The sequence below is a fragment of the Scyliorhinus torazame genome, chromosome 6, assembly GCF_047496885.1.
Source record: "Scyliorhinus torazame isolate Kashiwa2021f chromosome 6, sScyTor2.1, whole genome shotgun sequence".
In the NCBI taxonomy this organism is placed as follows: Eukaryota; Metazoa; Chordata; class Chondrichthyes; order Carcharhiniformes; family Scyliorhinidae; genus Scyliorhinus; species Scyliorhinus torazame.
Window position 1 is genome coordinate 251,270,758 of NC_092712.1, and position 25,994 is coordinate 251,296,751.

The window sequence follows — 25,994 nt, forward strand, 5'->3', positions numbered from 1 at the left end:
AACTCGTCCCTTTACAGGACTTTCTCTCCAGTCTTTCCCACGCCGCTCCCTCACCCTCCATCATCCATTTACGTATCATTGCCACATTGGCGGCCCAATAGTAATCGCCCCAGTTCGGTAGTGCCAATCCTCCTCTGTCCCTACTACGCTGAAGGAACCCCCTCCTTACTCTCGGAACTTTCCCTGCCCACACGAAGCTCGTGATGCTCCTGTCTATTTTATTAAAAAAGGTCTTAGTGATTAGTATAGGGAGACATTGAAATACAAATAAGAACCTCGGGAGGACCATCATCTTAATTGCTTGCACCCTGCCCGCCAGCGATAGAGGCTGCATGTCCCACCTCTTGAAGTCCTCCTCCATTTGTTCTACCAACCGTGTCAGATTAAGTCTGTGCAAGGTTCCCCAGCTCCTAGCGATCTGAATCCCCAGGTATCGGAAGTTTCTTTCCACTTTCCTTAGAGGCAAGCCTTCTATCTCTCTACTCTGGTCCCCTGGATGTATCACAAATAATTCACTCTTCCCCATGTTTAGCCTATACCCCGAGAAATCCCCGAACCCCCTCAAAATTCGCATAACCTCTATCATTCCCCCCGCTGGGTCCGACACGTATAACAATAGGTCATCCGCATATAACGAGACTCGGTGTTCTTCTCCCCCTCTAATCACCCCTCTCCATTTCCTGGAGTCTCTCAACGCCATGGCCAGAGGTTCAATTGCCAACGCGAACAACAATGGAGACAGCGGGCATCCCTGTCTTGTTCCCCTATATAGTCGGAAATACTCCGATCTATGTCGACCTGTAACTACGCTTGCCGTTGGAGCCCCATAAAGAAGTCTAACCCAGCTAATAAACCCGTTCCCAAACCCAAACCTCCTTAACACTTCCCATAAATACTCCCACTCCACCCTATCAAATGCCTTCTCTGCGTCCATTGCCGCCACTATCTCTGCCTCCCCCTCCACTGGGGGCATCATTATCACCCCTAATAGTCGTCGCACGTTAACATTCAGTTGTCTCCCTTTTACGAACCCTGTCTGGTCTTCGTGCACCACCCCCGGGACACAGTCCTCTATCCTCGATGCCAGTACCTTTGCCAACAATTTGGCGTCCACGTTCAACAATGAAATGGGTCTATAGGACCCGCACTGCAACGGATCTTTATCCCTCTTCAAAATTAACGATATCGTCGCCTCCGACATCGTCGGGGGTAGAGTCCCCCCTTTCCTGGCCTCATTGAACGTCCTCACCATCAACGGGGCCAACAAGTCCACATATTTTCTGTAATACTCCACCGGGAACCCGTCTGGTCCTGGGGCCTTCCCTGCTTGCATGCTTCCCAGTCCCTTAATAACCTCGTCCACCCCAATCGGTGCCCCCAGGCCTACCACCCCCCGCTCCTCCACTTTCGGGAACCTCAATTGGTCCAGGAACTGCCGCATCCCCTCCTCTCCCTCTGGGGGTTGAGACCTATACAGTTCCTCATAGAAGGTCTTGAACACCTCATTTATCTTTCCTGCCCTTCGCACCGTGTCTCCCCTTTCGTCTCTAATTCCTCCTATTTCCCTCGCTGCTGCCCTCTTTCGCAATTGATGAGCCAACAGGCGACTCGCCTTTTCCCCATATTCATACCTCCTCCCCTGTGCCTTCCTCCACAGTACCTCCGCCTTTCTGGTGGTCAGAAGGTCAAATTCCGTCTGGAGTCGTCTCCTCTCCCTGTACAATTCCTCCTCCGGGGTCTCTGCAAATTCCCTATCCACCCTTAAAATCTCCCCCAGTAATCTTTCCCTTTCCTTGGCCTCTGTTTTCCTTTTGTGGGCCCCAATGGAGATCAGCTCTCCTCTGACCACCGCTTTTAGTGCTTCCCATACCACTCCCACAGGGACCTCGCCGTCGTCATTGACCTCCAGGTATCTCTCAATACACCCCCGCACTCTTGCACACACTCCCTCATCCGCCATCAGTCCCACATCTAACCGCCAGAGTGTTCTCTGCTCCCTTTCCTCTCCTAATTCCAGGTCCACCCAATGTGGGGCATGATCCGAAACCGCTATGGCTGAGTACTCAGCTTCTTCCACCCTAGAGATCAACGACCTTCCCAAAACAAAAAAATCTATCCGGGAGTACACTTTATGGACATGGGAGAAGAAGGAATACTCCCTAGCCCTAGGTCTAAGAAATCGCCATGGATCCACTCCCCCCATTTGGTCCATAAACCCCTTAAGTACCTTGGCCGCTGCCGGCCTTCTTCCGGTCCTTGAGCTGGATCTATCTAGCCCCGGGTCCAGCACCGTATTAAAGTCCCCTCCTAAAATCAAGTTTCCTACCTCCAGGTCCGGTATACGCCCCAGCATCCGTCTCATAAATCCCGCATCGTCCCAGTTTGGGGCATACACGTTAACCAACACGACCTCCATTCCCTCCAGCCTGCCACTCACCATTACATATCTACCTCCGCTATCTGCTACGATGTTCTTTGCTTCAAATGCGACCTGTTTCCCCACCAAAATGGCCACCCCTCTATTCTTTGCGTCCAGTCCTGAGTGGAACACCTGTCCCACCCATCCTTTCCTTAGCCTAACTTGGTCCGCCACCTTTAGGTGCGTCTCTTGGAGCATAACCACGTCTGCCCTTAGTCCTTTCAAATGCGCGAGCACTCGGGCCCTTTTTATCGGTCCGTTCAGGCCTCTCACGTTCCACGTGATCAGCCTCACTAGGGGGCTACCTGCCCCCCTCCCGTGTCGACTAGCCATTACCTTCTCTAGGCCAGTCCCATATCCCGCCTCCACGCTCCCGCTCGCTCCCCCAGCGTCGCACACCATCCCCGCCCACCCACTCTTTAGCCATTTCCTTTTGGATTTCCGCAGCAGCAACCCAGTTGTCCCCCCCCCCTTCTCCCTCCCTCCTCCCCTCCCCGCTAGATCTCTTTCTAGCTTGATTGCTCCCCCCATATTACTTCCGTAAGTCAGCTGACTTCAACTGACCCCGGCTACTCCTGCTCACTCCTCGACCCCCCCCATGTGGGGAACTCCCATCCGCCTTGCGCCTGTCTTCCCGCCTTATTCTTTCTGGTGCGGGAACATCCCTTTACCTGACCCGCCTCTTATGGCGCAGCTCCCTTTCCCCTCCCCCTCCCCTTCCCCATTCTCCAACTATGTCCCGTCTTTCCCCCCTCACCGGCGCCCACATTTCCCCAATGTCTCCCCCCTTCCCTGTTTACTTCTCAATTAACTTCCACCGTAACATTAACAATAACATTTCCTGCAGCATCAGTCCCTCAGTTCCGATCCAATTTCTCTTCTTTGATGAAGGTCCATGCTTCCTCCGCCGTCTCGAAATAATGGTGTCTCTCCTGATACGTGACCCATAGTCTTGCCGGCTGCAGCATCCCGAACTTCACCTTCCTTTTATGCAACACCTCTTTGGCTCGGTTGAAGCTCGCCCTCCTTCTCGCCACCTCCGCACTCCAATCCTGGTATACCCGTACCACTGCATTCTCCCATCTGCTACTCCGCACCTTTTTAGCCCATCTCAGGACCTCTTCTCTATCCTTAAGGCGGTAAAATCGCACGATTATCGCCCTGGGTGGTTCTCCCGCTTTTGGTCTTCTCGCCGGAATCCGATTTGCCCACTCCACCTCCAAGGGGCCCGTAGGGGCCTCAGCACCCATCAGTGAGCTCAGCATCGTACTTGCGTACGCTCCACAGTCCACTCCTTCCACACCCTCAGGGAGACCCAGTATCCGAAGGTTCTTCCTTCGCGCTCCATTTTCTAGGGCTTCGATCCTTTCAGTACACTTTTTATGAAGTGCCTCGTGCGTCTGTGTCTTAACCGCCAGGCCCAGGATCTCGTCCTCAATATCTGTCACCTTCTGCTCCACCACACGGAGCTCTGTCTCCTGGGTCTTTAATGTCTCCTTGAGCCCCTCAATTGCCTGTAGCAACGGGGTCAGCACCTCCCTCTTCAGCAGCTCCACGCACCGTCTCACAATTTCATGCTCAGGCCCCCATGTCGCCTGCGCTTTCTCCGCCGCCATCTTGTACTTCTCTCTTTCTGACCCTTTGGTCGACGATTCCTCGCGCTGCAGCCGCCGCCGCCGGTTTTTTCCTCCTTCGTTTGGGGGGGACTCCCTTCTCACACGCCCCACACCGGGTTGCGTCGTCGAAAAATTCCCCGTTGAGGCTCTTAAAAGAGCCCGAAGGTCCGTCGGAGCTGGAGCCGCCGAAGCGTGCGGCTAGCTAGGCATCACTGCAACCGGAAGTCCCTTCAGTGGCCTTGATGAGGTCTTTTCACAGTTGTTCCCTCTGCTGCTAGAATTCACCTTTGATACAGGCCCTCAGGTCAGCTTGCAGCTTTAAGCTTGCCCTTCCCCCGCCTGCATACTGGAAGAGGCCCTGTTTATCCTGTAGTTGCAGCCAAATCTTTCACTGTTTCTGCGTGTGTCTGGCAACCAAGAGACATACCCTTCCTGGGGGACACTGTCGGGGGAATATTGCCGCCTTCTTCCCACACCGGGAAATGTCAAACAAATGCCGTGGGGGCCCTGTAAAAGAGCCCAAAAGTCCGTTCCAAGCAGGAGCTGCCGAATATGCGACCTAGCTCTGCATAGCCGCACCCGGAAGTATCACTGAGTGTCTTTAAGACAGAGATAGATAGGTTCTTGATTAATGAGGGGATCAGGGGTTATGGGGATGAGAAAATATCAGCCATGATTGAATGACGAAGCAGACCCGATGGGCCTAGTGGCCTAAATCTGCTCTTATGTCTTCTGGTCTTATTTGCCTCATCCACCTCATTATGTTCTCCTTGTCAAGAAATCGCGTGGGCGCACCACCATCGCCTTTGATGGTTCCCCTGCCTATGGTCTCCTCCCCAATGCCCTATGCGCTAGGTCTACCTGGGGGGGGGAGGGGGGGGGGGGGCTGCGGGGATGCAAGACCTTCTAATCTACCAACATATCGAACATACATTCCATGAATCCTTTCAGGCAGCCCTGCAATCAAAGATTCTGCCTCCTGGAACAATTCTCCAGGTCCTCCACCTTCTCACGCCACATCTCCGGCTCTCCACCACAAGCGCCATCTCTGCCTCCAACGAGGCTCGCCGGTTCTCATGCTCGCCCACCGCCTCCTCCACCTTCTGGACTGCCAGACCCTGCACCTCCAGCCTCTGCTCCACTCTCCTGATAGAAGTCCTAAGCGGCTCCACCATCTTTTCAAGGTCCCCTTAAGCCATCTGCCTCTGCTGCTGGAACTTAGCATTCCACCAGTTGCTCAGTAGACCACTGGGTGGGCAACGTCACCCCAGCACCATCCGCCATCTTTTCCCTTGTCGCACCTCGAATAACCTCTCGGCCAGGCTGCTGTTACACTCCTTGTCTGGTAAGCCATAAACCAGCCCCATGGTGGAGCACAAATATTTCTCAGTGCTCATGCACCTCACACCAGCAAACAACCGTTAAATCGGATGAAAAAGGACCAAGCAATTCCACCTCGAGCGGGAACCACCAAATGTGTAACTCACTCCATGGCCACAACTGGAGGTCCAATGATATTTTCATGCTCACTATTACTGAGACTAGCTTCCAGGTCCAGATTTTATTAATTTAATTAAAATTTCACCAGCTGCTGTGGTGGGATTTGAGCCTGTGTCCCCTGGGCATTAGCCTGGCCCTTTTGTCCTCACTTTTCATCTCACCAGCCTCCATATTCAAATGATCATCCTCTACCATTTCCACCAACTCCAGAATGTTGTCACCACTAAACACACCTTCCCCTTACCCCCTGTCAGCATTCTGTAGGGACCACTCCCTCCATGACACTCTGGTCCACTTCTCCATTACCTCGAAACCTTCACACAGCACCTTCCCATGCAATCACAGGAGATGCGGCAACACCTTCTCCCTTTACCTCCTCCCTCCTCACCATCCAAAGATCCAAACATTATTTTCACTTGTGCCTTCTTCAATTTGATCTATTGTACTCACTGCTCCAAATGTGGTTTCCTCTATATTGGGGAGACAAATTCGCAGACTGGGTGACCGCTTTGCGAAACACCTTTGCACGGTCTGCAAGCACGACCCCAACTTTCTGATCACTTGTCATTTCAACTCAGCATCTTGCTCTCATGCCCAGATGTCCATTCTCGGCCTGCTGCAATGCTCCAGTGATGCTCAATGTAAACTGGAAAAACAATACCTCATCTTCTGATTCGGCATGTTACTGGACTCAACATTGCATTCAACAACTTTAGACAGTAACTTTTTCCTCCATCTTAACCCACACCGTTTATAGTTTGTTGTTCATTGTTTCCCAGCTACCTGGCCTGCCCCAACACAACCCCACCCCTCCCCCACTTAGTCAGGTGTCCTTGACTGTTGAGTTGCTTCCATTAACAAATTCTGCTATCGCACCTTTTGCCACCATTAGCAATCTTCATCCCCAAATGGAAACATGAACACTCCCCTTTGTGAATCTCTCCTCTGCTCCAACCTCTTCTATTCTGCCCCATCGCCTCTGCTCCCTTTCCAACTATATATTCTTACATTTCTACCTTTTCTCAGTTCTGTAAGAAGGATTATTTAGACTCCATGTTAACTCTGTTTCTCTCTGTTAACCCATGGCATGCTCTGGTCTATCCTAATTGCATGCCTTTGATATTCTGACCACTGACCATCCAAGGAGGGAAGGAGTAATCAGTACATTGGCTTCAGCTTTGCATGAAGTCCCATTCAAGCTGATATTTGAAGAATAATTTGGGGAGGCTTGGCTCCAGTTATCCCAAGAATAGGGATCACTGAATCAGATGCATGGGTCAGCAAGTCCAATTTGTAACATTCACAATTTTAGAGTCATTAATTTCAATATTGTGAATCAGCTCTGTTCAAACTGAGGAGCTCCGTGAGTTAGTTCTGTTCAATTCTCGGATCTGGAATCCCAGAGACTGACTCTGTTTAATTACATTCATAAGAAAAATAAGCACCTGAAGCAAAGATTGTGCAATTTTATTGAAAATGTGTCTAAACTTCAGGGCCAAATGCCAAATGCAACATTCTGAGGAATCTGCAGTAATTTTCTAATTTATTCCAACTATTTTTCTTTGTGACTTCCTGAATTAGACTATGTGCACTGGCTGGTGAATGTAGAATGAACATGGCATTGTGGAATAGTCCATGGATTGCAGGTGGGACCAGAACTGGTTGTGGGCATTGTCAACAATGCTTTCCATTTGTGAAAGCTTCCTAACAATGGATTGGGACATTCTGAGCATCTTGGAGCTACTAGAACATAATGTTCATTTGTACATCAAAGCAACTGGGCTGATTCTTGAGGGATATTAAGGAGCTTTGGTTTGGATTTATGAAGCTCACCAAGGTATAAGTCTGAGCTGTAGAACTAAGGGCTGAATAAGAAGCATTTCGAGTTTGTGCTTTCCTGAAGGATGTGGTTTCTGCCTCATCCTTGCTCATCAGAATGCAGATTTCCTCACTGATCATACCCACACTGACTTTTAGTGCTTCCATTGTTAGTGGCTCTCACAAAAATATCAACCGCATGACCATTGCAGATATTTGAATAAAGTTTCAGATTCAAAAGGATTTCTCATTTTAAAATTTTCTTCCCCTCTTTTAGGTTTTCCTGCAGCCTACACTATACCTCGGTTGAGAAGGCAGACAGACAGGCAGGCAGCCTACTCCCACGACTCTACCATTGGCACTTGTAAGAGACCAGTGGGGCACATGAGAGCGATCCGAGGTGAGTTGCCTCTGATTGTCTCTCTCTCTTCCTGTGCGAAAGAGCTTAGCCTGCACTCAGTACGTGGCTGTTAAGGTGTGGCTAAGATCAGGAATTTACATGCAGGAAATCACACACATCTGCAATTTAAAAATATTTTGCATGCACTGTTAAGCCCTCCACAAAGCCGGTTTTGAAATGTTTATATAGTTTCCCGGTTTATACAAGACACATGAACTTTGTGTGTATAACTGGTTATTATAAACTGGTTATTTTTTTATACTCTTAGTATTGCTGAATAATGCAGACTTTCACTACAGTGGATTAGAGTATTTCACAGGTCTTGAGCCTCCTGTTCTATATGACTTTTGATTGCAGGATTTTAAACCTTGTTAAGATTTGTATCTATTTTAAATGAGATGGCAAATAATTTTGGGGGATTGTAAGTGTCGCCAGCAACGCAATATTGCCCATCCCAAAATATCCTTGAGAAGATGGTGGTGAGTTGTCTTCTTGAACCTCTGCAGTCTCTGTGGAGTCCACCCACGATGCTGGAGGGAGTTCCAGGATTTTGACCTAGTGACACTGAAGGAATGGTGATATTTTCAAGTCAGGCTGGTGTGGTCTGAAGGTGATAAGTGTTCCCATGCATTTGCTGCCCTTGGTGAAGGTTTTTGCTTTGGAGGGTGCTGTTGAAGGAGATTTGGTGAGTTGCTGCAATTCTTCTCTCAGATGCTACACACTGTACACTGTGCATTGGTGGTCGAGGGAGTTTAAGGTGGTGGTTAGGTGCCAATCAAGCAGGTTTCTTTGGCTTGGATGGTGTCAAGCTTCTTGAGTGTTGATGGAGTTGCACTCATCCACGCAAAATGGAGAGTATTCCATCACACTCCTGACTTGTGCCTTGTAGATTTCCCATTGGGTTGGTGCAGTCACATGACAGGAGACAGATGTATTCCAACATATTTTCTGTGTGGTAAGATAGCGGAGCCAAAAAGTAGTAGGATCCCCAAAACTGTTTTAAAATCCATTTTAAGGGGCAGCTCCATGGGAGATATGAGCCGATGATTGAGGCGACATCACCTGTGGGCTGGCGTGTCACCATAATGATCAATGTCTACAGGTTTATCAGGATGTTGCTTGGTATGGAGGGCATTAGCGATGAAGCGAGGTTGGATTAACTCGGATTGTTCTCGCTGGAATGAAGGACGTTAAGGAAGTTTACAAATTTCTGAGGGACATGGACAGAATGGATTGTCAGAAACATTTTCCCAGAGTCAATTACTAGGGTACATAGGTTTAAGGGGGGTGCGAGGGACAAAGTTTAGAGGAGATGTGCGAGGGAGGTTTTTACACAGAGGGTAGTTGGTGCCAAGAACTCGCTGCCGGAGAAGATGGTACGATAGTGACGTTTAAGGGGCAGCTTGACAAATACGTGAATAGGATGGGAATAGAGGGATACGGACCCAGGAAGTGTAGAAGGTTTCGGGTTAGACGGGCAGCATGGTCGGCGTAAGCTTAGACGGCCAAAGGGCCTGTTCCTGTGCTGTACTTTTCTTTGTTCTTGCAGCGGCTTAACAATAGGCACCGACAACGAAAGCAACAACTCACAACCACACCTTATAAACTATGACCGTATGTGGTACTTGTAGCAGAATCTGCCTCTCTTGGATTGGTCTCTTCAGCAAAAATAGACCATATGAAACTATTACCATCGCCAACTGGGATATTGAGTGATTCATGTGGCAATTTGCCCAAAGGTGGAAAACCAACGCGAGTGAAATGAAGCCATCTTCAACCCTTCCTGCCTGGATTTAAATAGGAGGGAGGGAGTTGGAAAAGAGAGAGGGTCTTCACCCCACACCTTCCCACCCACTTATATGGACCAACCAATAGCGCCTTCTATGCCAGCTAACCCCAAAACATAAAAGACATATGAAATGGGAGAAGATGGCAACAATTTGACCCTCAAGCCTGTTCCATTATCCAATACAAACATGGCTGATATTCGAGCTCAACTCCATCATCCTTTGATTCCCTGAGAGATCAAATATCAGTCTCAGCTTCAAATGTGTTCAACATTGAACTCAAAACCTATTAGGGTAGATGATTCCAAAAATTCACACCCCTTTGATTGAAGACGTTTTTCATCATATCAGCCCGAAATGATTGACTTCTTTCCTGAAACTGTCTCCCCATGAACTAGATTTTGCAGCCATTTTACCCCCGCCCCACCGTCGGATCCCCCCGCCCCCCCCCCCCTCCAGGATGGCCCCCGCACACTCACCTTCCAGGACCCGCCGTGTGGGACCTGAATAACCCACGCCGGAGGGACTCGGCCAAACTTGTCGGCCACTCGGCCCATCGGGGCCCGGAGAATCACCGGGGGGCGCTAGGAATCAGCGGGCGCCCGAGAATTGGGGCCAGAGAATGGGGAAGCCGGAGGTGAGGCGCGATTCTTGCGCCTGATGCGACCATCAATTCACACGAGACGGAGAGTTGAAGTGAACAGTGGTTTTAATCAGCTAGAACTGTACCTGCCTGCGACTGCACTGCACTGAGAACCGCCTGCAGGGCAGCAGATCTATATACCTCTCCAAGGGGGGTGGAGCCAGGGGCGAAGCCCACAAGGGCACCAACATGATACAGTGTGGTGTAATGTGATACAATGGTCCATAGGTGGAGCCCACAAGGGCAACAACATAGAACAATGCAATACAGTGGTGAATGGTTGCCGTAATACATTCACCCACTGTTTAAAAAATTGAAGTCCAGCGGGGGTGAAGTGGCTCACAGGTTGAGTCTGTCCGGCGCCTTGATTGTGCGCTGCAATTGCCTGAGCTCTGGTTTCGCTGCGGGCATGGGTGTTGAACTCGTCGCTGCGGGCACGGGTGTTGAACTCGTCGATGCGGGCACGGGTGTTGACTCCGGGAGCATGTCTTCTGGAGCTTCATCCCTGTAGGTCGGCGATGGGGGGAAGGGGTGTAGGAGGGTGGGTGTAGGCCATGTAGGGGCGGGGACGGTGTTCGGTGTAGGTTGGGGGGGTAGATGGTGGTTGTAGGGGATCCTGCGGGTGCCAGGCCCCGGAGGGAGACCGAATCTTGTCGGCCGTCGGATGTGCCACGTAGGCATACTGGGGGTTGGCGTGATGGTGCTGGACCCTCTCGACCAGGGGGTCGGACTTATGGCTCCTCACGTGTTTCCGGAGGAGTACGGGCCCAGTGTCGTTAGCCAGGCTGGAAGCGAGACCCCGGAGGTGGATCGCCTAGGGAAAACAAATAGGCGGTCATGAGGGGTTTCATTCATGGCTGTGCAAAGGAGCGACCTAATGGAGTGGAGCGCATTGGGGAGGACCTCCTGCCTGCGGGAAAGTCCTAGACCGTATGGCCAGGAGGACGGCCTTCCATACCGTCGCATTCTCCCTCTCCACCTGTCCATTTCCCCGGGGGTTGTAACTGGTAGTCCTACTCGAGGTGATGCCCTTACCGAGCAGGTACTGATGCAGTTTGTCGCTCATAAACGAGGAGCCCCGGTCACTGTGGACGTAAGTGGGGAAACCGAACAGAGTGAAGATACTATGCAAGGCCTTAATGACAGTGGCCGCGGTCATGTCGCGGCATGGGATGGCAAAGGGGAAGCGGGAGTACTCGTCAACGACATTGAGAAAATACGTGTTGCGGTTGTTAGAGGGGAGGGGCCCTTTGAAGTCAGTGCTGAAGCGCTCGAAGGGGCAGGATACCTTTACCAGGTGGGCTTTGTCCGGCCTACTCCGCGCAGATTTGGCAGTCCCTGGTCATGGCCCTGACCTCCTCTGTGGAGTAGGGCAGGTTGCGGGCCTTGATGTAGTGGAGAAGCCGGGTGAGTCCCGGGTGGCAGAGGTCGTTGTGGATGGTCCGGAGTCGGTCACCTTGCGTGCTGGTGCATGTGCCGCGGGACAGGGCATCTGGGGGCTCATTGAGCTTCCAAGGACGATACCCGATATTGTAATTATAGGTGGAGAGTTCGATCCTCCACCTCAAGATGTTATCGATCTTGATCTTGCCCCGCTGTGTAATGTCGAACATGAAGGCTACTGATAGCTGGTCGGTGACGAGGGTAAACCTCCTACCAGCGAGGTAGTGCCTCCAGTACTTTTCAGATTCCACGATTGCTTGAGCCTCTTTTTCGACTGAGGAGTGTCGAATCTTGGAGGCATGGAGGGTATGGGAGAAAAAGGCTACTGGCCTGCCTGCCTGGTTAAGGTAGTGGCGAGGGCGACCTCTGACGCGTCGCTCTCCACCTGGAAGGGGATGGACTCATCCACCGCGCGCATCGCGGCTTTGGCAATATCTGCCTTGATACGGCTGAAGGCCTGGCGGGTCTCAGCCGCCAATGGGAAGATGGTGGCTTTGATCAGTGGGCGGGCTTTGTCCGCAAAATTGGGGACCCACTGGGCATAATAGGAAAAGAACCCAAGGCATCTTTTCAGGGCCTTGGGGCAGTGGGGGAGGGGAAGTTGCAGGAGGGGGTGCATGCGGTCGGGGTCGGGCCCTAGGACTCCGTTTTCCACGACATAGCCGAGGATGGCCAGTCCGGTTGTGCGGAAAACGCATTTCTCCTTGTTATAAGTGAGGTTGAGGGCTTGGGCAGTTTGGAGAAACTTCTGAAGGTTGGCATCGTGGTCCTGCTGGTCATGGCAGCAGATGGTGACGTTGTCCAAGTACAGAAATGTGGCCCGCAGCTCGTATTGGTCCACCATTTGGTCCATCGTTCTTTGGAAGACCGAGACCCCGTTAGTGACGCTGAAGGGGACGTGGAGGAAGTGGAAGAGGTGGCCGTCTGCCTCAAAGGCTGTGTAGTGGCGGTCCCCCGGGCGGATTGGGAGCTGATGGTATGCGGACTTCAGATCTACCGTGGAGAACACCCGGTAGTGTGCAATCTGATTCACCATGTCCGCTATCCGGGGAAGGGGGTACCCATCGAGGTACATGTACCGGTTTATGGTTTGGCTGTAGTCTACAACCATCCGGTTCTTCTCACCAGTCCGGACGACCACCACATGGGCTCTCCAGGGGCTATTACTGGCCTCGATGACCCCTTTGTCATTTCCCTCAAGAGCCGTTGAACCTCGGACTTGATAAAAGTCCTGTCCTAGATACTGTACTGCCTGCTCCTGGTGGCGACGGGTCTAAAGTCTGCGGTGAGGTTCGCGAAGAGCGGGGGAGGGTCGACCTTTAGGGTGGCGAGGCTACATACGGTGAAAGGGGGCAGGGGCCCGCCGAACTTTAAGGTCAGGCTCCTGAGGCTGCACTGGAAGTCCAGTCCCAACAGGAGAAGAGCGCCGAGATCGGGATGTACATATAGTTTAAAATTGGCGTACAAAGTTCGTGACACAGTACCCCCGGATCTGCACTGAATGAGATCCGGAAGCGAGGGAGATTGTTTGAGATGCAGGGGAAATTGGAAGAGAACAGCGCCTTACCGTGTCTGGGTGTACGAAGCTCTCTGTGCTCCCGGAGTCAAACAAGCAGGGCATTTCGTGCCCATTGACCAGGATGGTCATCATCGAGTTCCTGAGGTGCTTCGGGCATGACTGGTCGAGGGTGACCGTGCCAGGTTGCGGGGTAGCCGGCGTGGTCGGAGGTGATGGGGTGGTCCCAAGGTGGCTGCCCCCGTGAGTCGCACGTGTTGGGTAGAGTCAAAGATGGCTGTCCCCAAGAACAACACGAGGCAGATGACGAGTCCAGAGGGGGCGGAGCCGGCAGACACGCAGCCAAGCTGTGGGGTCTGCGGGCCTGTGAGTCTGAAGGTCGGGCCTGTGATTTAGAGGTTTTGGATCTGGCCAGGCAAACTTTGGCAAAATGTCCTTTCTTGCCGCAGTCGCTACAGGTTGCATTCCGAGCCGGGCAACGCTACCTGGGGTGCTGGTGCTGGCCGCAGAAATAGCAGGGCAGCCCCCCGGGTTGGGCGGGCAGCCGCGCAGCACAGGCCTGGGGCACCCTCTGGGCGGGTGTCCACGAGGGGGTTGCGTGGTTGGAGGGGAAAGCGTTGAGGCTCTGAAACGCTACTTCTAGGGTGGTGGATAGTTTTACCATCTCTTCTAGGTCGAGGGCGCCCCTCTCGAGCAGGCGCTGTCTGACATAGTTGGACCGGACTCCAGCCACGTAGGCGTCCCGGATGGCGTGTTCCATGTGTTGTGGGGCCGTGACGGCCTTGGAGTTGCAGCTTGGGCGAGAACTTTCAGGTCACGTAGGTCCTCCTCCAGCGATTTCCCCGGGACATTGGCGGCGAGTGGTGAGGAGATGCCGCGCGAATACTTCGTTCACCGGCATCACGCATTGTCTTTTCAGGATCGCGACCGCATCTGCGTTTTGGTCGCTTCCTAAATCTGTGCGGAGATTCTGTAGCTCATCCGGCGTGGAGGAGGCTCAGTTTCTGTTCCTCGGTGACAGAGAGCGAGAGGAGGTGGCGAGGTAGGCCTCAAAACAGAGGAGCCAGAGCAAAAATATCCCTTTGGCTTCAGCGGCCTGTGGGTCGAGTTCCAGTCGATCAGGTTTGAGGGCTGCTTCCATCGCGATGTTGTAGTTGATTAAATTGATGCGACCATCAATTCACATGAGACGGAGAGTTGAAGTGAACAGTGGTCTTAATCAGCTAGATCTGTGCCTGCCTGCGACTGCTCTGCACTGAGAGCAGCCTGCAGGGCAGCAGACCTATATACCTCCCCCAAGGGGGGCAGAGCCAGGAGCAGAGCCCACATGGGCAACAACATAGTACAATGCAATACTAAAGTGAATGGTTGCCGTAATAAATTCACCACAGCGCCCCCCCCCCCCCCCCCCCCCCCCCCCCCCCCCCCCCCCCCCGGGATTACCTGACCCGGCGCCGGGTCGGAGAATCCCGGCCCCTGTGTCTGCGTGGATTTTGTCCGGGGTCTCCGGTTTTCTCCCACAGTCCAAAAATGTGCAGTTTTTAGGTGGATAGACCATGCTTAATTGCCTTTAGTGTCCAAAAAGGTTAGGTGGGGTTACTGGGATAGGGTTGTGATTTGGGTTTAAGTAGGGTGTTCTTTCCAATGGCCGGTGCAGACTTAATGGGCAAAAGGCCTCCTTCTGCACTGTAAATCCTACGATCTTATGAAAATATTGGAACACTCTCTCACCCACACTGCCATTGGAATATTGTCTTACCGCACTGGCATTGGAACACTCTTACCCACACTGCCATTGGAATATTGTCTTACCCACACTGGCATTGGAACACTCTCTTACCCACACTGCCATTGGAATATTGTGTTACCCACACTGGCATTGGAACACTCTCTTACCCACACTACCATTGGAATATTGTCTTACCCACACTGGCATTGGAACACTGTTACCCACACTGCCATTGGAATACTCTCTTACCCACACTGCCATTGGTACACTCTCTTACCCACACTGCCATTGGAATACTCTCTTTCCCAAACAACGATTGAAACACTCTCTTACCCACATAACCATTGGAACCCTCTTTTACCCACACTATTGCAAAACGCTCTTACCCAGAGCACCATTGGAACACTCTCTTACCCACTCTGCCATTTGAACACTCTCTTACGCACACTGCCATTGGGACACTCTCTTTTCCAGACTGCCATTGGAACACTCTCTTACCCACCCTACCATTGGAACACTCTCTTACCCACACTGCCATTGGAACACTCTCTTACCCACACTGCCATTGGAACACTCTCTTACCCACACTACCTTTGGAACACTCTTTTACCCACACTGCCATTGGAACACTCTCTTACTCACACTGCCATTGGAACACTCTCTTACCCACACTGCCATTAGAACATTCTCTTACCCACACTGCCATTGGAACACTCTCTTTCCCACACTGCCATTGGAACACTCTCTTACCCACACTGCCATTGGAACACTCTCTTACCCACACTGCCATTGGAACACGCTTTTACCCTCACTGCCATTGGAAGACACTCTTACCACACTACCATTGGAACACTCTCTTACCCACACTGCCATTGGAACAATCTCTTACTCACAATGCCATTGGAACACTCTCTTACCCACACTGCCATTGGAACACGCTCTTACTCACACTGCCATTGGAACACTCTCTTACCCACACTGCCATTGGAACACGCTCTTACTCACACTGCCATTGGAACACTCTCTTTTCCACCCTGCCATTGGAACACTCTCTTATCCACACTGCCATTGGAATACTCTCTTGCCCAAACAACGATTGAAACACTCTCTTATCCACATAACCATTGGTACCCTCTCTTACTCACACTGCCATTGGAAAACTCTCTTTTCCACACTACCATTGGAACACTCTCTGACCCACACTGCCATTGGAACACCCTCTTACCCACACTGCCATTGGAACACTCTCTTACCCACAATGCCATTGGAACACTCTCTTACCCAAACTACCATTGGAATACTCTCTTACTCACACTGCCATTGGAACACTCTCTTACTCACATTGCCATTGGAGCACTCTCTTTTCCATACTGCCATTGGAACACTCTCTTATCCACTCTGCCATTGGAACACTCTCTTACCCACACTGCCATTGGAATATTGTCTTACCGCACTGGCATTGGAACACTCTCTTACCCACACTGCCATTGGAATATTGTCTTACCCACACTGGCATTGGAACACTCTCTGACCCACACTGCCATTGGAATATTGTCTTACCCACACTGGCATTGGAACACTCTCTTACCCACACTACCATTGGAATATTGTCTTACCCACACTGGCATTGGAACACTCTGTTACCCACACTGCCATTGGAATACTCTCTTACCCACACTACCATTGGAACACTCTCTTACCCACACTGCCATTGGAATATTGTCTCACCCACACTGGCATTGGAACACTCTCTTGCCCACACTGCCATTGGAATATTGTCTTACCCACACTGGCATTGGAACACTCTCTTACCCACACTACCATTGGAACACTCTCTTACCCACACTGCCATTGGAATATTGTCTTACCCACACTGGCATTGGAACACTTTGTTACCCACACTGCCATTGGAATACTCTCTTACCCACACTACCATTGGAACACTCTCTTACCTACACTGCCATTGGAATATTGTCTTACCACACTGCCATTGGAACATTCTCTGACCCACACTGGCTTGGAACACTCTCTTACCTACACTGGCATTGGAACACTATCTTGCCCACACTGGCATTGGAACACTATCTTGCCCACACTGGCATTGGAACACTCTCTACCCACACTGGCATTAGAATATTGTCTTACCCACACTGGCATTGGAACACTCTCTTACCCACACTGCCATTGGAACACTCTCTTTCCCACACTACCATTGGAACACTCTCTTCCCCAGACTGCCATTGGAATACTCTCTTACCCACACTACCATTGGAACACTCTCTTACCCACACTGCCATTGGAATACTGTCTTACCCACACTGCCATTGGAATACTGTCTGACCCAAACTGCCATTGGAACATTCTCTTACCCACACTGGCTTGGAACACACTCTTACCCACACTGACATTGGAACACTCTCTTACCCACACTGACATTGGAACACCCTCTTACCCACACTGCCATTGGAATATTCTCTTACCACACTGCCATTGGAACATTCTCTTACCCAAACTGGCTTGGAACACTCTCTTACCTACACTGGCATTGGAACACTATCTTACCCACACTGGCATTGAAACACTCTCTTACCCACACTGGCATTAGAATATTGTCTTACCCACACTGGCATTGGAACACTCTCTTACCCACACTGCCATTGGAACATTCTCTTACCCACACTACCATTGGAACACTCTCTTGCCCACACTGCCATTGGAACACTCTCTTACCCACACTGCCATTGGAATACTGTCTTACCCACACTGCCATTGGAACCTTCTCTTACCCACACTGGCTTGGAACACTCTCTTACCCACACTGGCTTGGAACACTCTCTTACCCACACTGACATTGGAACACTCTCTTACCCACACTGCCATTGGAATATTCTCTTACCACACTGCCATTGGAACATTCTCTTACCCACACTGGCTTGGAACACTCTCTTACCTACACTGGCATTGGAACACTATCTTACGACACTGGCATTGGAACACTCTCTTACCCACACTGCCATTGGAACACTCTCTTACCCACACTACCATTGGACCACTCTCCTACCCACACTGCCATTGGTACACTCTCTTACCCACACTACCATTGGAACACTCTCTTACTCACACTGCCATTGGAACACTCTCTTACTCACACTGCCATTGGAACACTCTCTTACCCACACTGCCATTGGAACACTCTCTTACCAACACTACTGTTGGAACACTCTCTTACCCACCCTACCATTGGAACACTCTCTTACCCACACTACCATTTGAACACTCTCTTACCAACACTACCATTGAAACACTCTCTCACCCACACTGCCATTGGAACACTCTCTTTTCCATACTGCCATTGGAACACTCTCTTATCCACACTGCCATTGGAATACTCTCTTGCCCAAACAACGATTGAAACACTCTCTTACCCACATAACCATTGGTACCCTCTCTTACTCACATTGCCATTGGAACACTCTCTTTTCCACACTGCCATTGGAATATTGTCTTGCCCACACTGGCTTGCAACACTCTCTTACTCACACTGCCATTGGAATACTGTCTTACCACACTGCCATTGGAATACTGTCTGACCCACACTGCGATTGGAACATTCTCTTACCCACACTGGCTTGGAACACTTTCTTACCCACACTGACATTGGAACACTCTCTTACCCACACTGATATTGGAACACTCTATTTCCAAACTGCCATTGGAACACTCTCTTACCCACACTGCCATTTGAATATTGTCTTACCCACACTGGCTTGGAACACTCTCTTACCCACACTGATATTGGAACACTCTCTTTTCCGCACTGCCATTGGAACACTTTCTTACTCACCCTGCCATTGGAACACTCTCTTTCCCACACTGCCATTGGAACACTCTCTTACCCACACTACCATTGGAACACTCTCTTACCCACACTACCATTGGAACACTCTCTTACCCACACTGCCATTGGAACATTCTCTTACCCACACTGGCTTGGAACACTCTCTTACCCACACTGCCATTGGAACATTCTCTTACCCACACTACCATTGGAACACACTCTTACCCACACTGCCATTGGAACACTCTCTTTCCCACACTGCGATTGGAACACTCTCTTACCCACACTGCCATTGGAACACTCTCTTACCCACACTGCCATTGGAACACTCTCTTTTCCACACTGCCATTGGAACACTCTCTTACCCACATAACCATTGGAACACTCTCTTACCCACACTGCCATTGGAACACGCTCTTACCCACACTACCATTGGAACACTCTCTTACCCACACTGCCATTGGAACACTCTCTTACCCACATAACCATTGCTACCCTCTCTTACTCACACTGCCATTGTAACACTCTCTTTTCCACACTGCCATTGGAACACTCTCTTACCCACACTACCATTGGATCACTCTCCGACCCACACTACCATTGGAACACTCTCTCTTACCAACACTACTATTGGAACACTCTCTTACCCACCCTACCATTGGAACACTCTCTTACCCACACTACCATTGAAACAATCTCTCACCCACACTGCCATTGGAACACTCTCTTACCACACGACCATTGAAACACTCTCTTACCCACACTGCCATTGGAACACTCTCTTACCCACACTGCCATTGGAACACTCTCTTACCCACACAGCCATTGGAACACACTCTTACCCACACTGCCATTGGGACACTCTCTTACTCACACTGCCATTGGGACACTCTCTTTTCCACAGTGCCATTGGAACACTCTCTTATCCACACTGCCATTGGAATACTCTCTTGCCCAAACAACGATTGAAACACTCTCTTACCCACATAACCATTGGTACCCTCTCTAACTCACATTTCCATTGGAACACTCTCTTTTCCACACTGCCATTGGAACACCCTCTTACCCACACTACCATTGGAACACTCACTTACCCACACTGCCATTGGAACTCTCTCTTACCCACACTACCATTGGAACACTCTCTTACCAACACTGCCATTGGAACACTCACTTACCCACACTACCATTGGAACACTCTCTTACTCACACTGCCATTGGAACACTCTTTTCCACACTGCCATTGGAACACTCTCTTACTCACACTGCCATTGGAACTCTCTCTTACCCACACTGCCATTGGAACACTCTCTTACCCACACTGCCATTGGAACACTCTCTTACCCACATTGCCATTGGAACACTCTCTTACCCACACTGCCATTGGAACGCTCTCTTTCCCACACTGCCATTGGAACATTCTCTTACCCACACTATAATTGGAGCACTCCATTAGCCGCATTGCCATTGGAACACTCTCTGACCACACTACCATTGGAACACTCTCTTACCCACGCTGCCATTGGAACACTCTCTTACCCACACTGCCATGGGAACACTCTCTTACCCACACTGCCATTGGAACACTCTCTTACCCACGCTGCCATTGGAACACTCTCTTACCCACACTGCCATTGGAACACTCTCTTTCCCACACTACCATTGGAACACTCTCTTCCCCAGACTGCCATTGGAATACTCTCTTACCCACACTACCATTGGAACACTCTCTTACCCACACTGCCATTGGAATACTGTCTTACCCACACTGCCATTGGAATACTGTCTGACCCACACTGCCATTGGAACATTCTCTTACCCACACTGGCTTGGAACACACTCTTACCCACACTGACATTGGAACACTCTCTTACCCACACTGACATTGGAACACCCTCTTACCCACACTGCCATTGGAATATTCTCTTACCACACTGCCATTGGAACATTCTCTTACCCAAACTGGCTTGGAACACTCTCTTACCTACACTGGCATTGGAACACTATCTTACCCACACTGGCATTGAAACACTCTCTTACCCACACTGGCATTAGAATATTGTCTTACCCACACTGGCATTGGAACACTCTCTTACCCACACTGCCATTGGAACATTCTCTTACCCACACTACCATTGGAACACTCTCTTGCCCACACTGCCATTGGAACACTCTCTTACCCACACTGCCATTGGAATACTGTCTTACCCACACTGCCATTGGAACCTTCTCTTACCCACACTGGCTTGGAACACTCTCTTACCCACACTGGCTTGGAACACTCTCTTACCCACACTGACATTGGAACACTCTCTTACCCACACTGCCATTGGAATATTCTCTTACCACACTGCCATTGGAACATTCTCTTACCCACACTGGCTTGGAACACTCTCTTACCTACACTGGCATTGGAACACTATCTTACGACACTGGCATTGGAACACTCTCTTACCCACACTGCCATTGGAACACTCTCTTACCCACACTACCATTGGACCACTCTCCTACCCACACTGCCATTGGTACACTCTCTTACCCACACTACCATTGGAACACTCTCTTACTCACACTGCCATTGGAACACTCTCTTACTCACACTGCCATTGGAACACTCTCTTACCCACACTGCCATTGGAACACTCTCTTACCAACACTACTGTTGGAACACTCTCTTACCCACCCTACCATTGGAACACTCTCTTACCCACACTACCATTTGAACACTCTCTTACCAACACTACCATTGAAACACTCTCTCACCCACACTGCCATTGGAACACTCTCTTTTCCATACTGCCATTGGAACACTCTCTTATCCACACTGCCATTGGAATACTCTCTTGCCCAAACAACGATTGAAACACTCTCTTACCCACATAACCATTGGTACCCTCTCTTACTCACATTGCCATTGGAACACTCTCTTTTCCACACTGCCATTGGAATATTGTCTTGCCCACACTGGCTTGCAACACTCTCTTACTCACACTGCCATTGGAATACTGTCTTACCCACACTGCCATTGGAATACTGTCTGACCCACACTGCGATTGGAACATTCTCTTACCCACACTGGCTTGGAACACTTTCTTACCCACACTGACATTGGAACACTCTCTTACCCACACTGATATTGGAACACTCTCTTTCCAAACTGCCATTGGAACACTCTCTTACCCACACTGCCATTGGAATATTGTCTTACCCACACTGGCTTGGAACACTCTCTTACCCACACTGATATTGGAACACTCTCTTTTCCGCACTGCCATTGGAACACTTTCTTACTCACCCTGCCATTGGAACACTCTCTTTCCCACACTGCCATTGGAACACTCTCTTACCCACACTACCATTGGAACACTCTCTTACCCACACTACCATTGGAACACTCTCTTACCCACACTGCCATTGGAACATTCTCTTAGCCACACTGGCTTGGAACACTCTCTTACCCACACTGCCATTGGAACATTCTCTTACCCACACTACGATTGGAACACACTCTTACCCACACTGCCATTGGAACACTCTCTTTCCCACACTGCGATTGGAACACTCTCTTACCCACACTGCCATTGGAACACTCTCTTACCCACACTGCCATTGGAACACTCTCTTTTCCACACTGCCATTGGAACACTCTCTTACCCACATAACCATTGGAACACTCTCTTACCCACACTGCCATTGGAACACGCTCTTACCCACACTACCATTGGAGCACTCTCTTACCCACACTGCCATTGGAACACTCTCTTACCCACATAACCATTGCTACCCTCTCTTACTCACACTGCCATTGTAACACTCTCTTTTCCACACTGCCATTGGAACACTCTCTTACCCACACTACCATTGGATCACTCTCCGACCCACACTACCATTAGAACACTCTCTCTTACCAACACTACTATTGGAACACTCTCTTACCCACCCTACCATTGGAACACTCTCTTACCCACACTACCATTGAAACAATCTCTCACCCACACTGCCATTGGAACACTCTCTTACCACACGACCATTGGAACACTCTCTTACCCACACTGCCATTGGAACACTCTCTTACCCACACTGCCATTGGAACACTCTCTTACCCACACAGCCATTGGAACACACTCTTACCCACACTGCCATTGGGACACTCTCTTACTCACACTGCCATTGGGACACTCTCTTTTCCACAGTGCCATTGGAACACTCTCTTATCCACACTGCCATTGGAATACTCTCTTGCCCAAACAACGATTGAAACACTCTCTTACCCACATAACCATTGGTACCCTCTCTAACTCACATTTCCATTGGAACACTCTCTTTTCCACACTGCCATTGGAACACCCTCTTACCCACACTACCATTGGAACACTCACTTACCCACACTGCCATTGGAACTCTCTCTTACCCACACTACCATTGGAACACTCTCTTACCAACACTGCCATTGGAACACTCACTTACCCACACTACCATTGGAACACTCTCTTACTCACACTGCCATTGGAACACTCTTTTCCACACTGCCATTGGAACACTCTCTTACTCACACTGCCATTGGAACTCTCTCTTACCCACACTGCCATTGGAACACTCTCTTACCCACACTGCCATTGGAACACTCTCTTACCCACATTGCCATTGGAACACTCTCTTACCCACACTGCCATTGGAACGCTCTCTTTCCCACACTGCCATTGGAACATTCTCTTACCCACACTATAATTGGAGCACTCCATTAGCCGCATTGCCATTGGAACACTCTCTGACCACACTACCATTGGAACACTCTCTTACCCACGCTGCCATTGGAACACTCTCTTACCCACACTGCCATGGGAACACTCTCTTACCCACACTGCCATTGGAACACTCTCTTACGCACGCTGCCATTGGAACACTCTCTTACCCACACTGACATTGGAACACTCTCTTACCTACACTGGCATTGGAACACTATCTTACCCACACTGGCATTGAAACACTCTCTTACCCACACTGGCATTAGAATATTGTCTTACCCACACTGGCATTGGAACACTCTCTTACCCACACTGGCATTGGAACACTCTCTTACCTACACTGGCATTGGAACACTATCTTACCCACACTGGCATTGAAACACTCTCTTACCCACACTGGCATTAGAATATTGTCTTACCCACACTGGCATTGGAACAATCTCTTACCCACACTAGCATTGGAACACTCTCTTACCCACACTGCCATTGGAATACTCTCTTACCCACACTGCCATTGGAACCTTCTCTTTCCCACACTGGCTTGGAACACTCTCTTACCCACACTGGCTTGGAACACTCTCTTCCCCACACTGACATTGCAAAACTCTCTTCCCCACACTTCCATTGGAATATTCTCTTACCACACTGCCATTGGAACATTCTCTTACCCACACTGCCATTGGAACGCTCTCTTTCCCACACTGCCATTGGAACACTCTCTTACCCACACTATAATTGGAGCACTCCATTAGCCGCATTGCCATTGGAACACTCTCTTACCACACTACCATTGGAACACTCTCTTACCCACGCTGCCATTGGAACACTCTCTTACCCACACTGCCATGGGAACACTCTCTTACCCACACTGCCATTGGAACACTCTCGTACCCACCGTACAATTGGAACACTCTTTTACCCACACTGCCATTGGAACACTCTCTTACCCACACTGCCATTGGAACACTCTCTGACTCACACTGCCATTGGGACACTCTCTTTTCCACACTGCCATTGGAATACTCTTTTGACCAAACAACGATTGAAACACTCTCTTTCCCACACTGCCATTGGAACACTCTCTTACCCACACTATCATTGAAGCACTCCATTACCCGCACTGCTATTGGAACACTCTCTTACCCACACTGTCATTGGAACACTCTCTGACCCACACTGCCATTGGAACACTCTCTTACCCACACTACCATTGGAACACTCTCTTACCCACACAGCCATGGGAGCACTCCATTACCCACACTGTCATTGGAACACTCTCTTACCCACCGTACAATTGGAACACTCTTTTACCCACACTGCCATTGGAACACTCTCTTACCCACACTGCCATTGGTACACCCTCTTACGCACACTGCCATTGGAACCCTCTCTTACCCACACTATTGCAAAACGCTCTTACCCACAGCACCATTGGAACACTCTATTTCTCACTCTGCCATTTGAACACTCTCTTACGCACACTGCCATTGGGACACTCACTTTTCCAGACTGCCATTGGAACACTCTCTTACCCACACTACCATTGGAACACTCTCTTACCCACGCTACCTTTGGAACACTCTTTTACCCACACTGCCATTGGAACACTCTCTTACCCACACTGCCATTGGAACACGCTTTTAACCACACTGCCATTGCAACACTCTCTTACCACACTACCATTGGAACACTCTCTTACCCACACTGCCATTGGAACACTCTTACCCACAATGCCATTGGAACACTCTCTTACCCACACTACCATTGGAACACGCTCTTACTCACACTGCCATTGGTGCACTCTCTTACCCAAACTGCCATTGGAACACTCTCTTACCCACACTGCCATTGGAACACCCTCTTACACACACTGTCATTGGAACACTCTCTTACCCACAATGCCATTGGAACGCTCTCTTACCCACACTGACATTGGAATACTCTCTTACCCACACTGCCATTGGAACCTTCTCTTTCCCACACTGGCTTGGAACACTCTCTTCCCCACACTGACATTGCAAACCTCTCTTCCCCACACTTCCATTGGAATATTCTCTTACCACACTGCCATTGGAACATTCTGTTACCCACACTGCCATTGGAACGCTCTCTTTCCCACACTGCCATTGGAACACTCTCTTACCCACACTATAATTGGAGCACTCCATTAGCCGCATTGCCATTGGAACACTCTCTTACCACACTACCATTGGAACACTCTCTTACCCACGCTGCCATTGGAACACTCTCTTACCCACACTGCCATGGGAACACTCTCTTACCCACACTGCCATTGGAACACTCTCGTACCCACCGTACAATTGGAACACTCTTTTACCCACACTGCCATTGGAACACTCTCTTACCCACACTGCCATTGGAACACTCTCTGACTCACACTGCCATTGGGACACTCTCTTTTCCACACTGCCATTGGAATACTCTTTTGACCAAACAACGATTGAAACACTCTCTTACCCACACTGCCATTGGAACACTCTCTTACCCACACTGCCATTGGAATATTGTCTTACTCACAC

The 25,994-nt window shown here is 50.1% G+C and overlaps 1 protein-coding gene across 1 annotated transcript in view; it reads left to right on the forward strand.

Moving 5' to 3' along the window:
* LOC140425373 (phosphatase and actin regulator 1-like) overlaps nt 1-25,994 on the forward strand; it is a 628,812-nt gene that overhangs the window by 20,945 nt on the left and 581,873 nt on the right. Inside the window, exon 2 of the mRNA XM_072509571.1 lies at nt 7,631-7,753. Coding sequence (XP_072365672.1) covers nt 7,631-7,753 — 123 coding nt within the window. The remainder of the gene's footprint in view (nt 1-7,630; nt 7,754-25,994) is intronic.